General features: G+C 40.4%; 1 protein-coding gene across 2 annotated transcripts; it reads left to right on the top strand.

Moving 5' to 3' along the window:
• Positions 1-2,636: 2,636 nt before the first annotated feature.
• Positions 2,637-11,908, top strand: spsb1 (splA/ryanodine receptor domain and SOCS box containing 1). 2 transcript variants are annotated; one of them, XM_086277797.1, is made up of 3 exons: positions 2,637-2,851; positions 6,332-7,212; positions 10,366-11,908. In XM_086277797.1, the coding sequence occupies exons 2-3, from the start codon at positions 6,519-6,521 to the stop codon at positions 10,491-10,493; spliced, it is 822 nt and encodes a 273-aa protein (XP_086133923.1). In that variant the 5' UTR covers positions 2,637-2,851; positions 6,332-6,518; the 3' UTR covers positions 10,494-11,908. The 2 variants fall into 2 exon arrangements, with proteins under 2 accessions (XP_086133923.1, XP_086133924.1); XM_086277798.1 differs by lacking the exon at positions 2,637-2,851 and adding an exon at positions 3,230-3,415.
• The last annotated feature ends 2,169 nt before the right edge of the window (positions 11,909-14,077 follow it).

Here is a 14,077-nt window from a genome sequence, read left to right as displayed (position 1 = left end):
ATGCTTTAAGACAGCATCCACCCACCGGTCCTCCTCAGAAACTGCACCTCGGAGCGAGTGAGGAGCAGAGTGTCTGACGCAGCATGCGATCATTCACCTTGACTGCGTGAGCCACTCGCTCGGACTTGCCTCGGCGCAGCTGTCCGCACACACAGAGGCAGAGCACTCTGGCAGCCATGGTTTGAGTGGGACGTACTATCGATCCTGCTGAAATGATGGTTTCTAAAAGGGAGGCAGTAAGCATGTCTGCACGCCCCTCCTCCACTTTGGAGGGGCCCTGAGATATCACCGAGCTCAGCACATTGCACCATCACCGTATGGGGAAAATGGGATTTTCACAGGGAGACGAGCTGAGGGGAAGGTAATTCAAGTCGCCACGCTATGCTCCTCACCAAGGATGTAAAATGAGCCATGTTACCTTCAGACGCCTCACAGAGTGGACAAACAAGGTCATTTTAAAAAGTCCTATTAATTCCAGGCCTTGACATATGCACAAGTTCTGAAGTTAACAAGGAAGTGAAGAAAAGGAAGATGGTTAATTAGCACTTTCATCCACGCAGCTTTTAGTGTGCAATCAGGACAAGCGCCACTGTGTGAATTATTATTCTGAATAAGGTGTAACTGATGTGGAGTTTTGTGCAGACTGTGCGATGCTCTAAACCTCATCCAGAAGGTGAGTATTCAGAGGATCCACTAGATGGCAACACTGTCCTTGTGTTTCCCAACATTTGCGCATATGTTTGCTCTGACTTTCACATTATTAGGAAATTCTGTGCAGGCTGTTATAGCAGGTCCGCTTCCACTCCATTCATAGGTGGCATGCACTGTACAGGAGCTTTTCAGAGATGTGAAGCTACTGCACCCTTTGCGTAGCAGATGACGGTTGTATGAAGAGCATACATGTCATGTTTGGTACAAATCAGTCAACACGCACGACTTTCCTTGGGGGGGGGGTCAGTGTGTCAGTGAGTTGAGTATGATTTGCGACCTACTGAGCGACACTGACTGATGGCTCCGAGGACCGCAGCTTACCTCAAAATCATTAGCTCCTTTTTGAAGCTGTCCAAGTGAAAGACAGCCTGAAGGTCAAGGTGAAGAAGAAAATGCATCAGTATCGTCATGACGGTCATATGGTGTCTGTGCATACTTACTAACTGTGTTAATCGCCATCACTGTTACATATCCACGCATAAGGACAAAATATTACATCATAATTAAGTTCAACGATACACAAGTGAACACAAAAGCAGAAATATCCTATTATTCGTGTTTGGTGTAGCCATTATAAAGAAGTATTTAGACTGAATATAAAACCTCCAGCACATACATGTGAAAAATATGCCTTTCTTTTTCTGAAAAGTCTATAACAGCAAATATAAGCTCTGAATTAACAATAAAGGACTTGTCTACCCTCCTTTTTTTCACTCTCTGTTTCTGTCTCCTCTTTATGTCGTTAATGCTTCTCTTTTTCCAACTTGGAACTCATAGCATGCCAGCTCCGGCACTGTATAGCTACACAGATAATGTGGATAATAACATAAAATGAAAAGAAAAGAAAAAAAAAAGACTAAGAAGATGAGCCTATAGAGAGTCTACAGCGCTCCTCTTGGCAAAGTAAATGTGTTTGGCACAACAAAGCATTCAGACCGTGATTCTGCTTAATAAAACACCCAAACAGGACAAGAAAAAACAATAAAAGTGAATAAACAGTTGATGTGTGGGGTCCTACTTGACTTCTTTAACACTGAAGGGTGAACTATACTGAAGTTAGCTTTATACTGGAACATTTCAGTAGGTTTTCCATTTACAGCAATGTGTAAATTTTGTTTTCAAGTCCATGATGAGGTGTATGATTGTTTAGTATCTACATATGGACTCACTGCCACTTTGTTAGGTACATGTTATTAGTACTGGATTGTTCTTCAGAGCTGCTTTACACCTGGTTTATGCTTCGGCAGGAAATCTACCTCATAAACTTCCATGTGTGATCACAATCATCTGTTGTCTACTTTTGGGAAACCTGGGTGAATTGTTGCTTCAGTTTTCTGTTCTTAGCTGACAGGATCTGCACCAGGTGTGGTGTTCTACTGCTGTAGCCCATCTGCTTTAAGGTCTGATGTGTTGTGTAAGATGCACTTCTGCACACCTTGGTTGTAATGAGTGGTTATATGATTTAATTTTCCCTTGCTATCATCTCAAACCAGTCTGACTATTGTACTCAACAAATATAGTTGCAAAGCTCGTGATGAGTGTAAATGCATTTGATAAATATTTTTATATTTGTACACATCTTTGACCACATGCACAAAAAATTAAAAATAATTTAACCCATGATACTGGACTGTAGGACCATTTAAAAAAAATACATATATCTTCGGATTCATCTTATGAAAAATACACCTTTTCACTATCTTAAGACGCCAGAAAGGTTAGCATAACAAAACAGTTCTCTAGAAAGTGTTCATATCAGCAGTGAAATGTATTAGAATCTGATATTATAATTGGGTTTACATCTTCACTTCGGATTAAATATCGGCACCGCATATTATTTTAGATTTTTCGTGAATACATTTATGGCCTAAAGAAAATCAGCATAAACTGCATTACCAACACGAAGCCATCTTTGCTGTAGCTGCAGCCGCTCTGTGGGGAGGTCCTAATCTGGTCTAGCAGCTGGGAGCGTTTGACCACGTGACGCGAGAGCTGCTAGAGAGCAGCCATCACCATTTCACCTAATTCATGCCCAGCCTGGGAAAAAAGGTAAGAGCACAAGGAAGAGGAAAACTACGATGGAGTAGCTGAAGCCGTGCCTGGTCTCATCCACTGTGCTGCCGCCTCACAACTTAACAAGGTGTGTTTGCCGTGTGCTTTTCCTCTTGTGTTTTTGTGCTTACTGTGTCGAAACGTTTGTTTCGCTTCTAGTGTTTCTCTTTACATCACATTTAAATATCTGATATAAAAAAATAAAACAACGCCTGCAAAGCCTCCTCCCCCAGTTTAGACATAGCGACACAGTTTACTGGTTACTATCTTCGTCCCCCCCTTCTCTCTTTTATTAACATTAGCCATATTGTGTAGCTGCTTCAGCTAACGCCGACGGTTTTTGCTGTTTGTCGGATAACAAATGTTTCGCAGGCGGTCGAGTTTCAGGTAAACAAAGAAAAAAAAACCGAAGCTAAAGAAAGGCCAACCGTAAGAAACGGTTGACTCACGCGCTTCTTCTGTTTGTAGTTGCGCGTGGACGGTTCCACGAGCTCGGACCACACGGTCGCCAGGTCCATTTAAAACTATTAAGCCCAGGCTGCTTTTACGGTAGCTAGCATGGCAAAACTCTGAGGAATAAGTGTCCAGAAGGCCTACATACGCTCATTCACACCCTGCTGCTTCAGCTGCCAGCACGCTTTACTTTCACACAGTAAGTTTAGTTTTTATTCGGGCTGTTGTAGATGCGTGTTGGTACCAGTTTAGTCAAGGCCTGGAGGTAGAGGCACTATTGTTATACCTGGCTTCTCTTATGCTAATAGTCTGTCCTCAGTTTCAGAACGTGTGTGCTGTCTGTTTAAAGCTGTTTAGTTAGACATGAACCAATCAACAAAACCTGGATATTCTAACTTGAAAGGCGATCTTCATATGCCTGTGTAAGGTTGCATTAGCTATAGCGTTGTGCTAAATCGTGGTGATGACAAACTACAAAAAGTTAAAACTCAAAACAAAGCAGACTATATTAAATTCTTGAATGCACTCCTGTGCGACACAATGACTGTCTTTATTAAAGCTTGACCTGTATGTATTCAGGAAATCAGAAAAACAGGCTGTGGTTTAAGTTCAGGTGGGCCTGGTCTAAATTGAGCCTTACAATAGAAACAAGTGTCTTGATGCATGTTCAGTGATGTCCAGATGAACAGAATCAACTTTCCCGGATAGAAACAAATGTTTCCTTGGCTCAGGAAATCCGGCGAGGCCTGTCCTTCTGCATTTTAATCAGCTTCAAACCATTTGGGGGGCCCACGAACCCTAAACAAACCCAGGCTAGGATCCCAGCCCAAATACACCCCTCCACAAGCCGTCTTTTATACTCCCTGTGGGTATGTTTGTTTTGAAGTCCAAATGAAATCAGGGACGACTTCTTATTGTTCTTGCATTTTTGATTTGCCTGCTAATGTTGCATGCGTTGTAAGGTGGCCCTGTGTGGTGGGAAGGGGGGGGATGGTAAACTCCTGGCACAGAGAGTGTGCAAATTAACACGTTTCACTCTCCATGAATGCTGGACAGCCATCGAAAAAGAGATTGTTTACATTCAGATGCTGGCCACCCACTGCTTGCTTTTTCTTCCCTCCTTGCTTTCCAATCACTAAAGAGACATGACCCATTTAAATGGTTGTTTACTTGCATTAGAAGAAAGGCCAAAGCACTGCTCAATGAACTCTTGTCTACAATTCAATTAGAGTGGCCTTCCCTGCAGCACCATTTTCCACATTACACAATGGTCTCTACAGCTTTGCTGCAACATGGGCAGAAACGGGAAGCCCAGAAAGCTGCAGCTGTGACACCTGGGCCCACAAAAGTCACATATGTCTTTGGGATATTATTTCCAAACTAATCTTGCTACTGATTGCTTCTGGGCTTATTAAGGGAAACATGCTTCATGCTGTAAAAAGAAAAACTAGTATGAAAATTAAATTTGAAGACATAAATTCTTCATTTTTCTTTAACAGTAATGAGAAGGTAGTCCATCAGGCTTTTATTGTCCAGTTTCTCTGCTGAAACTATTTCTGCCTCAAAAGAGCTCCTGTCCAGCTGTGCTTCTCTAAAACTTTTTTTAAAACCAGACATTTTATTACAGCTTTTCCTGTTGCCCTCTGACTAGACAGCAATATAATAGGAAATGGCTGGAGTTTTTCCTGTCTTTTTTCCCCCTGTTTGTGGAGGTTGTGGGAATATTTCACTTTCACATTTGATGCGTCATGTTATCCTGTGGAGAATGCTGCTTTTTATGCTCTTTTAACATTTCCAAAGCCAGCACTATTAGAAGATTTAATCGCATTTGTAATGCCGCAGAGCAAAAACTCCTGTTGATTTTATTACATACATTTTGTTGCATTCAGGGTTGGCCTATCAGCCACTTGATAAATGGTCGAAATTGGCAACGTCAAGTTTTCGTGAGTTCTCAGATGTACTTTTCTTTTTCAAGAAATGTTGGTAAAGTAATGCATGAAATTGAGGACAACTAATCAAATAAGACTTGAATGTTTTTCATGTTGTTTGTGCAACGTAATCCCAAATTAAATTACTTAGCCAAAATGAGAACACAATAACATGGGTGTTTACCACTTACACATGCAGAGCTATGTACACTGCATGGATCTGGAGCTATATTTTATCCAGACGGTTACATTTATGTGAAAAAATCTAGTTTTGTCGGTCTGCACAACCACATCGAGCCACAGGCATAGTCGGATTATGTGGTTGTTTTTCTACATCTATAATAAATGAATTCAGTTAAGCAAAAATTCAAAGCTGATTATCACAGTTTATCTGCTGCAGTGTGATGAACGTTGACTTCTGGGTAAAATAAAACTGAAGCATACATTTGTGCTCATATCAAAAAGAGTTTTAAGCAGACACATTCCTAATAGTATAAAGTGATAACACCAATAGGATAAATTTCCTGTCATGGATTTTATGGGATGCTGCCATCTCGCCCAAACCTATATAGCCATTTGTTTTATAAGACCCTGAAGATGGCATCTATAATCTGTCGGTTATTAAATGTTGAGCTGTAGCTGTCCAAACTGCCACTTTAACTAGGTCAGCCTATTCTCTGTGACGAGTCTAATCCATTATACAAAATCGTTTCAATCTAGCAAATACACTGTTGACTAAGTGATGAGAACTCGTTGGTCTTGTCTTTCTTGGCTGGCTCAGCATAAGAACTGAAACTGTTGAACTGGTTTAAATGGGATGGGGGGGGGGCGGGACTCTGCCTTGGTCTCACTGTATGAAAGCTGAAGAGTTTTAAGTTAAAGATAAATGAATGGCAGTGATGTCTTTTGTTAAGGTTGTAGAAATGTGGCTGTGGTCAACAGATGCCTGCTTCCTGTTGTATGATGATGTTATCTTGTACTTGGTTTTATATCTTTGGTCATATGACAGTGCCTTCTTTATGTTAAATGCAGTCAGTCATGAGAGCAAAGTCACTCTTGAGGGTACATAAGACTTGCTGTTTTCCTTATACGGATCCTGATGATGTTTTGTTTTATCTAATGCTGTCATTGTCTTAAACAGATTAGTTTGAACTTTGTTCTGCTTTCATTTCCTCTGACCTCATCAGGTTGGCTTCCAGCTCGTCATCTGGCCTTGGCTGTCTGCATCTAACAAAGCAAAAGGACAAACCTGCATCTTAGGTGACCGCAGGACACTGGAATAGAGGGTCTGTGGCTGATTACTCCCCCCATTAGTCTTTGAGGAAGCGGGGGGAGGAAGAGGAGGAAGAACGAGCTGCTATATCTACCTGTAGCATGGGGCAGAAAGTCCCAGGTGGCATTAAAACCATCGATATGCGGGATCCAGCATTCAGCCCCCTGAAGTTGGAGCTACAGGCCCTGAATCACACTAAGCCATCACGACTGGATCTGCTGCTGGACATGCCACCCGCGAGCCTGGACATCCAGGTCCAACACTCGTGGAACAATGATGACCGCTCCCTCAACGTCTTCGTCAAAGATGACAACAAGCTGGTGTTCCACCGGCACCCTGTTGCGCAGAGCACGGACGCCATCCGGGGCCGTGTTGGCTACACAAGGGGACTGCATGTGTGGGAGATAAGCTGGGCCATGCGCCAAAGGGGTACACACGCTGTGGTCGGAGTGGCTACAAGTGACGCACCTCTACACTCAGTGGGCTACACAGCTTTGGTAGGAAGTAATGCTGAATCCTGGGGCTGGGACCTGTGCAGGAGTAAACTCTACCACGATGGCAAAAATCACCCAGCAAAACCCTACCCGGCCTTCCTTGAACCAGACGACACCTTCATAATACCAGACTCTCTCTTAGTAGTCTTGGACATGGATGAGGGGACTCTTGGTTATATAGTAGATGGACATTATTTAGGGGTGGCATTCAGAGGACTTAAAGGCAGGAAGCTGTACCCTGTGGTGAGTGCTGTGTGGGGACACTGTGAAATACGAATCCGGTACATAAATGGACTTGATCGTAAGTATGAATTTTAAATTAAATATTACTCCCGTTCAGATTGTCTGTCATGTTCAGCTGTGTCATTGTGATCTCTTGTTTACTGAGCTCACCTAACCAGTGGGAGGATTTATTGATGCAATAAAAAGAGGTTTAACAGTTAGGGCTTGTCCCAGTGTCTAAACAGGCCATGTTACCAAAGAGTAGCATTACTGTATTTGTGTGGCTACCTCTCTAAATGTTATGTAAAACAGTACATATATCATTACACAGTGTGTTATCTTGCTGTTCAGTCCAGATTACTTAGAAATTTATATATAGATGCCTCTCTGGCTTAATTTGCCTGATATCAGACATAAAATGGAAGTTAAATCACTATTAAAGTCTGACATTGCATCCACTCTGGCAGCAATAGGAAATGTCTCAGTTTTGGTAAACAATTTTGGATCACTCTAAAGTAGAAATGTAATATATTTATATATAAGTATGTGGTGTCTCTCTCTCTCTGTCTTTGTCTAGTTCAGAAGAGGCACAAGCGCAGGTTGTCTTCAAATCACAGGGCTGGTGTTTCAATTCCTGGTCCCTTTGTAGAAATACAGAATCATCCTTAGACAAGCCACCAATGTCAAGCTGCTCAAAGTATCAGGCCCTGCATGGCAGCTTCTCGACCATTAGTGTGATTAAAAAGTAGTTACCAGTAGTCAGCTATCACTAAAAAGGTGTGGTATATGCTTAGTTCATTCATTTATTGACTCTTTTTTTGTTTGTTCAAAAGAAGGAGAAAGATTTGTAAACACAAAGTGCAAACAAAAGCAGTCAAAGGTAACATTTTTTTCAAAGGTAACAAAAGCAAAGACAGGAGAGTGAGGACTTGTGAGACAACAAATAAAAAGTTTCAGAAGTTCACTTTAAGCAGTTCTTTGTTTCAAATGAACTTTGACCAAAATTAATTTTGTGACAAGTAAACTACATTTTGCCCTCTTCATGGCCAGATTTTAAAGAGACGGGCAAATAAAAACTTAATTCCAAGCGTATCATAAGCTACATGTTGCATTGTAAGAGGAAATCTGTTTTATATTAAAATTGCAGGTTTCTCAGGTTAATAGAGTGCATAGCAAACTCCTGTCAAGTCCCAGAGCTCTCTCCATCAAGTTAACATCTGTCTGAGGTTGCCTTTGTCTTACTTTCAGTTTTTAATCCTCCCTCTTTGCCAGCTCAGAATGGGGATTTTTTTTTTCTTCAATGTTTTTGGTTTGGTACATTTTCTGTAGGTATTCTAGTTGTTCCGCTGTCTGCCATTTCACCTACATGGGGAAACCTACTAATGGGTATCGGGGAAAATGACAACACTGTCTTCGTGTTTTGGTTGTTCTGTCTACTTCATTTTCTTGGTAAAGGTACCCTGTGTTAGGCTTTGCAGATTTAGTCATTTTTCTAATCCGCATTTCTCAATTATGGATTAATGGTTATGCCTGAATGAGCGAATGGTATCATATTTGACAAAATCAGTTTCTTATGTATCCCTTGTCTGAGGTGTTGTCTTGAGATTACCTCAGACAGCTGTGTCCTGTGCTGAACTAGTGCATGAACAGACATGCTGCAAACTTCCCTTTCTTGTCATTGCCTGCACTTTGGCTTGCTTTTAATCAGAACCAGGTGATCCTTTATGTAAGTGTACAAAAAACAACATGCTAGTTGTCCCATCAGACAAATAATAAGAAATGACTCCAGTTGGATTAATCCCAGTTATTCCTTGGCTCATGAGGTTTCAGTGAGGAAAGATGGTGCTTATTGAAACATGTTGTACTACCCGGATGTCCCAAGTGTTCTGTGCTCATTAGATTTTTATGTTGAGCTCAGATCTCTTGACCTAGTTTCAGCCTGAATAAAAGAAACTGTCATATACATAAAAGCCTCTTTGAAGTTGATGATTTTTTTTTTTTTTTAACTGTTGTATTTGGAGCAGGGAGATCTCTAATCTTAAGTAGTCTTGTTAAACGCACTTGGTATCATTATATGTAGTTAATCTTGTGACTTGATCCAATGTGCAGAGCTGCCACAGCAGCTGAAGTCCACACTTTTTGTTGTCTCAAACAAGTCCAAACCTGGAGAAAATACGTATACTAGAGTTGCAAAGTTGAGATGAGATAGCCTTTATTTGTCAGTTGCAGGTCTTTTGCCCATCTGTTCCGCACATACACATTTTATGTTCTACATTTTAAAATATGACAAAAACTGTAGTGTACCAGTATTTGGCACTGAAGACTTTTGTCTTTTAAATAAACTGAGACGGCGTATATGTTGTTGCTCACGAAGTGAAATGTAGGCAGTAAAGTTAAATAACCTAGAATCTTTGTATCAGAAACTTCATTCTCCTGCTGCTACCTCCATTACTCTTAAAAAAAACAAAAAAAAAACAAATAAACAAAAAAAAAAACTGCCTGTATTACCAGATGATTCTTATGGGACAGGCATGGTTGTGCATTGGTCATATGCAGTTTTGCATGCACTTATATATTGTAGCTGCTTACTGTCGTCAGAGGGCAGTGTCATAAATGTGGAACAACTTGTCTGTGGGCAACTCTTGTTTGCATCAGGCTTGCTGACAGATTCTTGACCTTCTGCCTGCAGAAGTGGAATTGAGCTAGCCCTACAAAAGCCAAATATGTGATCAATAGATTTTGTTGTTTTTTTTAAAGGAATATTTTAGATGCATTATGGTGTACTCTACTATTTAACTTGTGTAAGCTGTCATATAAACAGCTGAACTGCATTTGCAGTGTTCTTTTGTCCATGGGGCATGTGTGGATCCCAGATGTGTTAATACTGTGTTAGAAATCATCCATTTTATTTCAGAGTGCATGTTTTGATGGTGTGAAGTGCCTTTGAATATCTCAAGCCTAAAAAACTTAAGCTCAAATGTGGAACATCATAATGACTGATGTATGGAGACATAATTAGTTTTTGAGGGGGAAGGTTAGAGCTCAAAATTTGGCTACAGTCCACTGAACCTGCTGCCTTCTCTAGAGCAGCAGCCTCCGGTTAAAACAATGTTATTGGACATGACACGATATGCACGCTGCCTTTTTGCTCGACTTATACATGCTCCTGAAATTAGCTTCTGTCTCTGCAAATGCATAATTTTAACTTTATCACCCTCTTTCTCTCCCCCAGCTGAACCGCTCTCTCTGATGGACCTGTGTAGGCGTTCAGTGAGGGTGGCATTAGGAAGAGAGCGTCTGAGTGAAATCCATAGACTACCCCTGCCAGCCTCTCTCAAGAACTACCTGCTCTACCAATGACGCCGCCGACAGTCACAACATTCTGAGCACACCCTCATTTCTTTGTTTCTCTGGGATCATTCTCGGGTTAAACCTGTTTGACAGCATTGCTCAAGCCTCCAGGACTGAATCAGCCTCATGATTCTATGAGTACGCTTCCATGTCAGTGGCTGGACTCCTTTTCAGTTTCTTATCTTGTTTTTAATGACTCTTTCTCAATTGTATTATCTAACTTTATCAAATCAGGAATCACTGAGCACTATGCACACGCTGATCCAGGCGATGCCCTGGCAGTCACCAGTTTGTAGGTTGCTGTGGTCAAGGTAGTTAAGTGGTCAGTACCTCTGCTGTGACCTCCAGACTTTCTGATTTATGCATTAATGGCTTGCAGGCTCAGAAATGTGATACGCTGTAGTACTAAAACACCTAGTGATGAATTGGCTCAGCAATGCATTGCCTGTATCTGACCACAAGGTGGCAGCACATATCAATCTGTAAAACAACTTAAATTGAGCATTATAACAGAATTGTTTTTAGAAATCAGAAGATTTTAAAAGTGGTAGTGGATTAGAAAAAGGAAAAAAAAAGTGCTCCAGACACAACACAGAAAAGAGATGCTTACCACTCCATAGAGAGCGTCTGTAGTGCAGTGCGGTTAGTGCACTGTGAGGCCCCTGAGCTGCTCTGACCTCTCACTGTGCTATCAGGTTTCTGTGATCTAAAAGGGCCGCATCACTAGCCATCAGGCATCCGACAGGAATGCGATCAGCAGTAATTTTAACAGAAATATAATGTCACTGTGATTATTTGTAGCATGCATCTGCAGGAATTGTTTTCTCAATAGAGTCACGTCTTTTTATCATTTATCACTCCTGCTTTCTTGTAGTGCAGTAGTTTTCAACCACATGCCGTTGAGGCCCAAGAGTTTTTTTGTTTTTGTTTTTTTGTTTTTAAATCAGTCTCTTCATCGGATGACTTCACTGGTTTGCACAAATTAAGCCAGGTAATGGGGAAAACAAATGAAATAGCTACTTTAGTGTAACAGCTGACTGACTCTTGGGTCCCACTGGCTCATAGCTGAGAACCATTGATGTAGTGTTTGTGTTTATTACATTAAAAAAGAGGGGCAAGGGGAGTTTGAGGTAATGGGCTATGTAGATGCCTGAATTCACAAGCTAAAGTTTTAAGGCACTGTACTGAGATAAAAAATGACAATCTTCAACGTGCTGCACAAATGTAATAAAAGGTCAAATTGCCAACGCAAATATCATAGACCTGTTGTCGCTAGTATTTTTAAATGTGCAAATGTGACACACATTCAGGAAGCAGCTGAACGTGGACACACTTCACTTTTCCTTGCTTGCAGCTTCCTTTTTTATTTGTACTTCTTGTTGTAGATTTGTTTGTAAGTATCTATTAAAGATGATTTCAAATTATATAGTGTGCATTGTTTTAACTGCAGCCAAAGCAGTACAATCTCCTGTACTCTACAAACTCCCTGGCTGTGTTCACAGTATGGAAACTACATTAGAAGTACTGTAACTAATGGTCATTATTAGGTCTCTTTACTTTAATAATTCTTTAAAAAAAAATTTAATTTTTAAAAAAATTGTTTTTTTTAAGAATGAGACCGTTTTAACACTTAGATGACAGAGTACTGAGATTTGCTGTCTCCAACTCATTTGATGGAGATTAACCATTAAAATAAAGGGAGCAGAGATGGTGTCATTATAAACTGAAGTAGAGTTGTTTAGTTATTCCTATCTAAAATATAATGGATTTGTAAATAAATCATTCAGTCATTTTGGAATAGCTTTGTCACTGGATGCTTAAGGAAAGAATAGGAAACAAACGGATGCTACATTACCATCATCCTCCCACACAGGTGTTTTCACTGTTTGGTCTCAGTGTGTGGAGCAGTGCGTGGGTGTGTCCACTGAGTCTATGTTTGGACCTGTTTTTCTGACATGAAACAGGTAATTGTGTTACTAATCACAATAATTAATGTTTTGTTCCTAAACAACAGAACCTTCATTTATGTCATTAATTAGGGTTTCTCTGTTTAATGTTAACATAGCTGCTGTGAATCCAATTACTGAAATGACTTGCAGATATGAAAGAACACTTATGTCCTCCCAGTTAGATTTGAGTATTCCATTGATCCTATACTTTTTATGCCTAGTAGGTAAAAATACTACAAGCGGCAAATTTGATTGTATTCTTATGTGCTGGCTTTCAGATGGGACTGATTTTAGTGAACAGGTAGGAAAACATGAGTGTATATAATGACATTAATAATGGCTGAATTCCATTTCGCTGATTCAGAGAGAAGTAGTTGTGTGTTGAGCTAATGTCACACTGCGATGGCTTCCTGGGAGACATGGATATCACGAGCCTTTATTAATGATATTAATTACAAATGACTGCATCAAGGCTAAAGATTAAGAGTATTTTTGTTTGTGTATTTCTTTGTTTTTGTCTTTGTTTTTGTGGCAGGAAGTGTTGCACTCTAGTACTAAGTAAACAGACTTTTGTGACCTCACTGGACCAGATGTGAAGTCTTATCAGCCGGATAAATGGAAATCACCTGTGTGGAACAACAAGAAAAACAAGTTTACTTGTGTAAGCTTTCAACAACGAGGCAATTCAAGATATGAGCTAAGATAAAAAAAGAGTGTTTAAAAAGTTTTTAATCTTGAAGTTAAACTGAAGATTAATAGTTAAATTAACATTGTACACTATGACAATCCAATGCTAGATAAGAAGAAGAAGGTTTGTTCTGCATAACCTGAGAGATCCAGAAACGGACTCATGGATTGTCTAAGTTCTTAGAAAACAGGATGCCATTATAAGGATCTGAGACACTGGCTCATGTGATCCACTGTCCTGTCTTTAGTGAGAATGCTGCCACAGCTCAACACTGGACTTTTGGTAGAATCCAGCTCATCCACACACACATACATACTGTATATCAGCGGTTTCCAACCTTTTTTTGCGCCACGGACCGGTTTATTCCTGACAATATTTTCATGGACCAGCGTTTAAGGTGTCGCGGATAAATATAACAAAATAAAACTAGTACCGGTACCGAAAAAAAGAAAATTTATTCATAACACACGTGAAAAGACCCAGGAAAACAGAGTAAACGATAAAAACGATAACAAAAGAATGCTGAAAACCGATAAAAACCCTGAAAACTATACATTTCACACCTGAGCCTCAACTCTCGCGGCCCGGTACCGGTCCGAGGCCCGGGGGTTGGGGACCGCTGCTGTATATGATAAACCATGGGGGACATCTTAAGCTTCTCCTAAAATTTGCATTTAAAGCTAAGTTACTGAGCTGATTTACTTGAAAGATTTTAGCCATACTATACAAAGACCATGGGGAACATTAGCTTTTACAAACTGGATCCTTTGACCCACAACTTTTAGGTACATAAATAGCACGAGGTCTTCTGAATGTCAGTGAGATGCAGAGCCACATTTTGTGGCTCCTGACACTGCATGTCCTACCACATTTCACAGCCTTTATTTTATTCCTCATATAATAAATACCAATTAAGAAATATATAGGTGCTGGTTTACAAGTTTAAAAAAAAGGTA

This window comes from Aulonocara sp. 'chitande type north' Nkhata Bay, linkage group LG20 (assembly GCF_057382095.1).
Source record: "Aulonocara sp. 'chitande type north' Nkhata Bay isolate Kocher_YH1m ecotype deep benthic linkage group LG20, A_spYH_male_GT1.1, whole genome shotgun sequence".
Classification (NCBI taxonomy): domain Eukaryota; kingdom Metazoa; phylum Chordata; class Actinopteri; order Cichliformes; family Cichlidae; genus Aulonocara; species Aulonocara sp. 'chitande type north' Nkhata Bay.
The sequence above is the reverse complement of the archived record's forward strand: the minus strand, read 5'-3'. Positions and strand labels throughout refer to the sequence as shown.

Bases quoted from the DNA above. Each gene is read 5' to 3' on its own strand.
- spsb1 (XM_086277797.1), top strand. From the start codon at position 6,519: ATGGGGCAGAAAGTCCCAGGTGGCATTAAAACCATCGATATGCGGGAT. The intron at 7,213-10,365 runs GTAAGTATGAAT...TCTCTCCCCCAG, and splicing joins GTACATAAATGGACTTGATC to CTGAACCGCTCTCTCTGATG.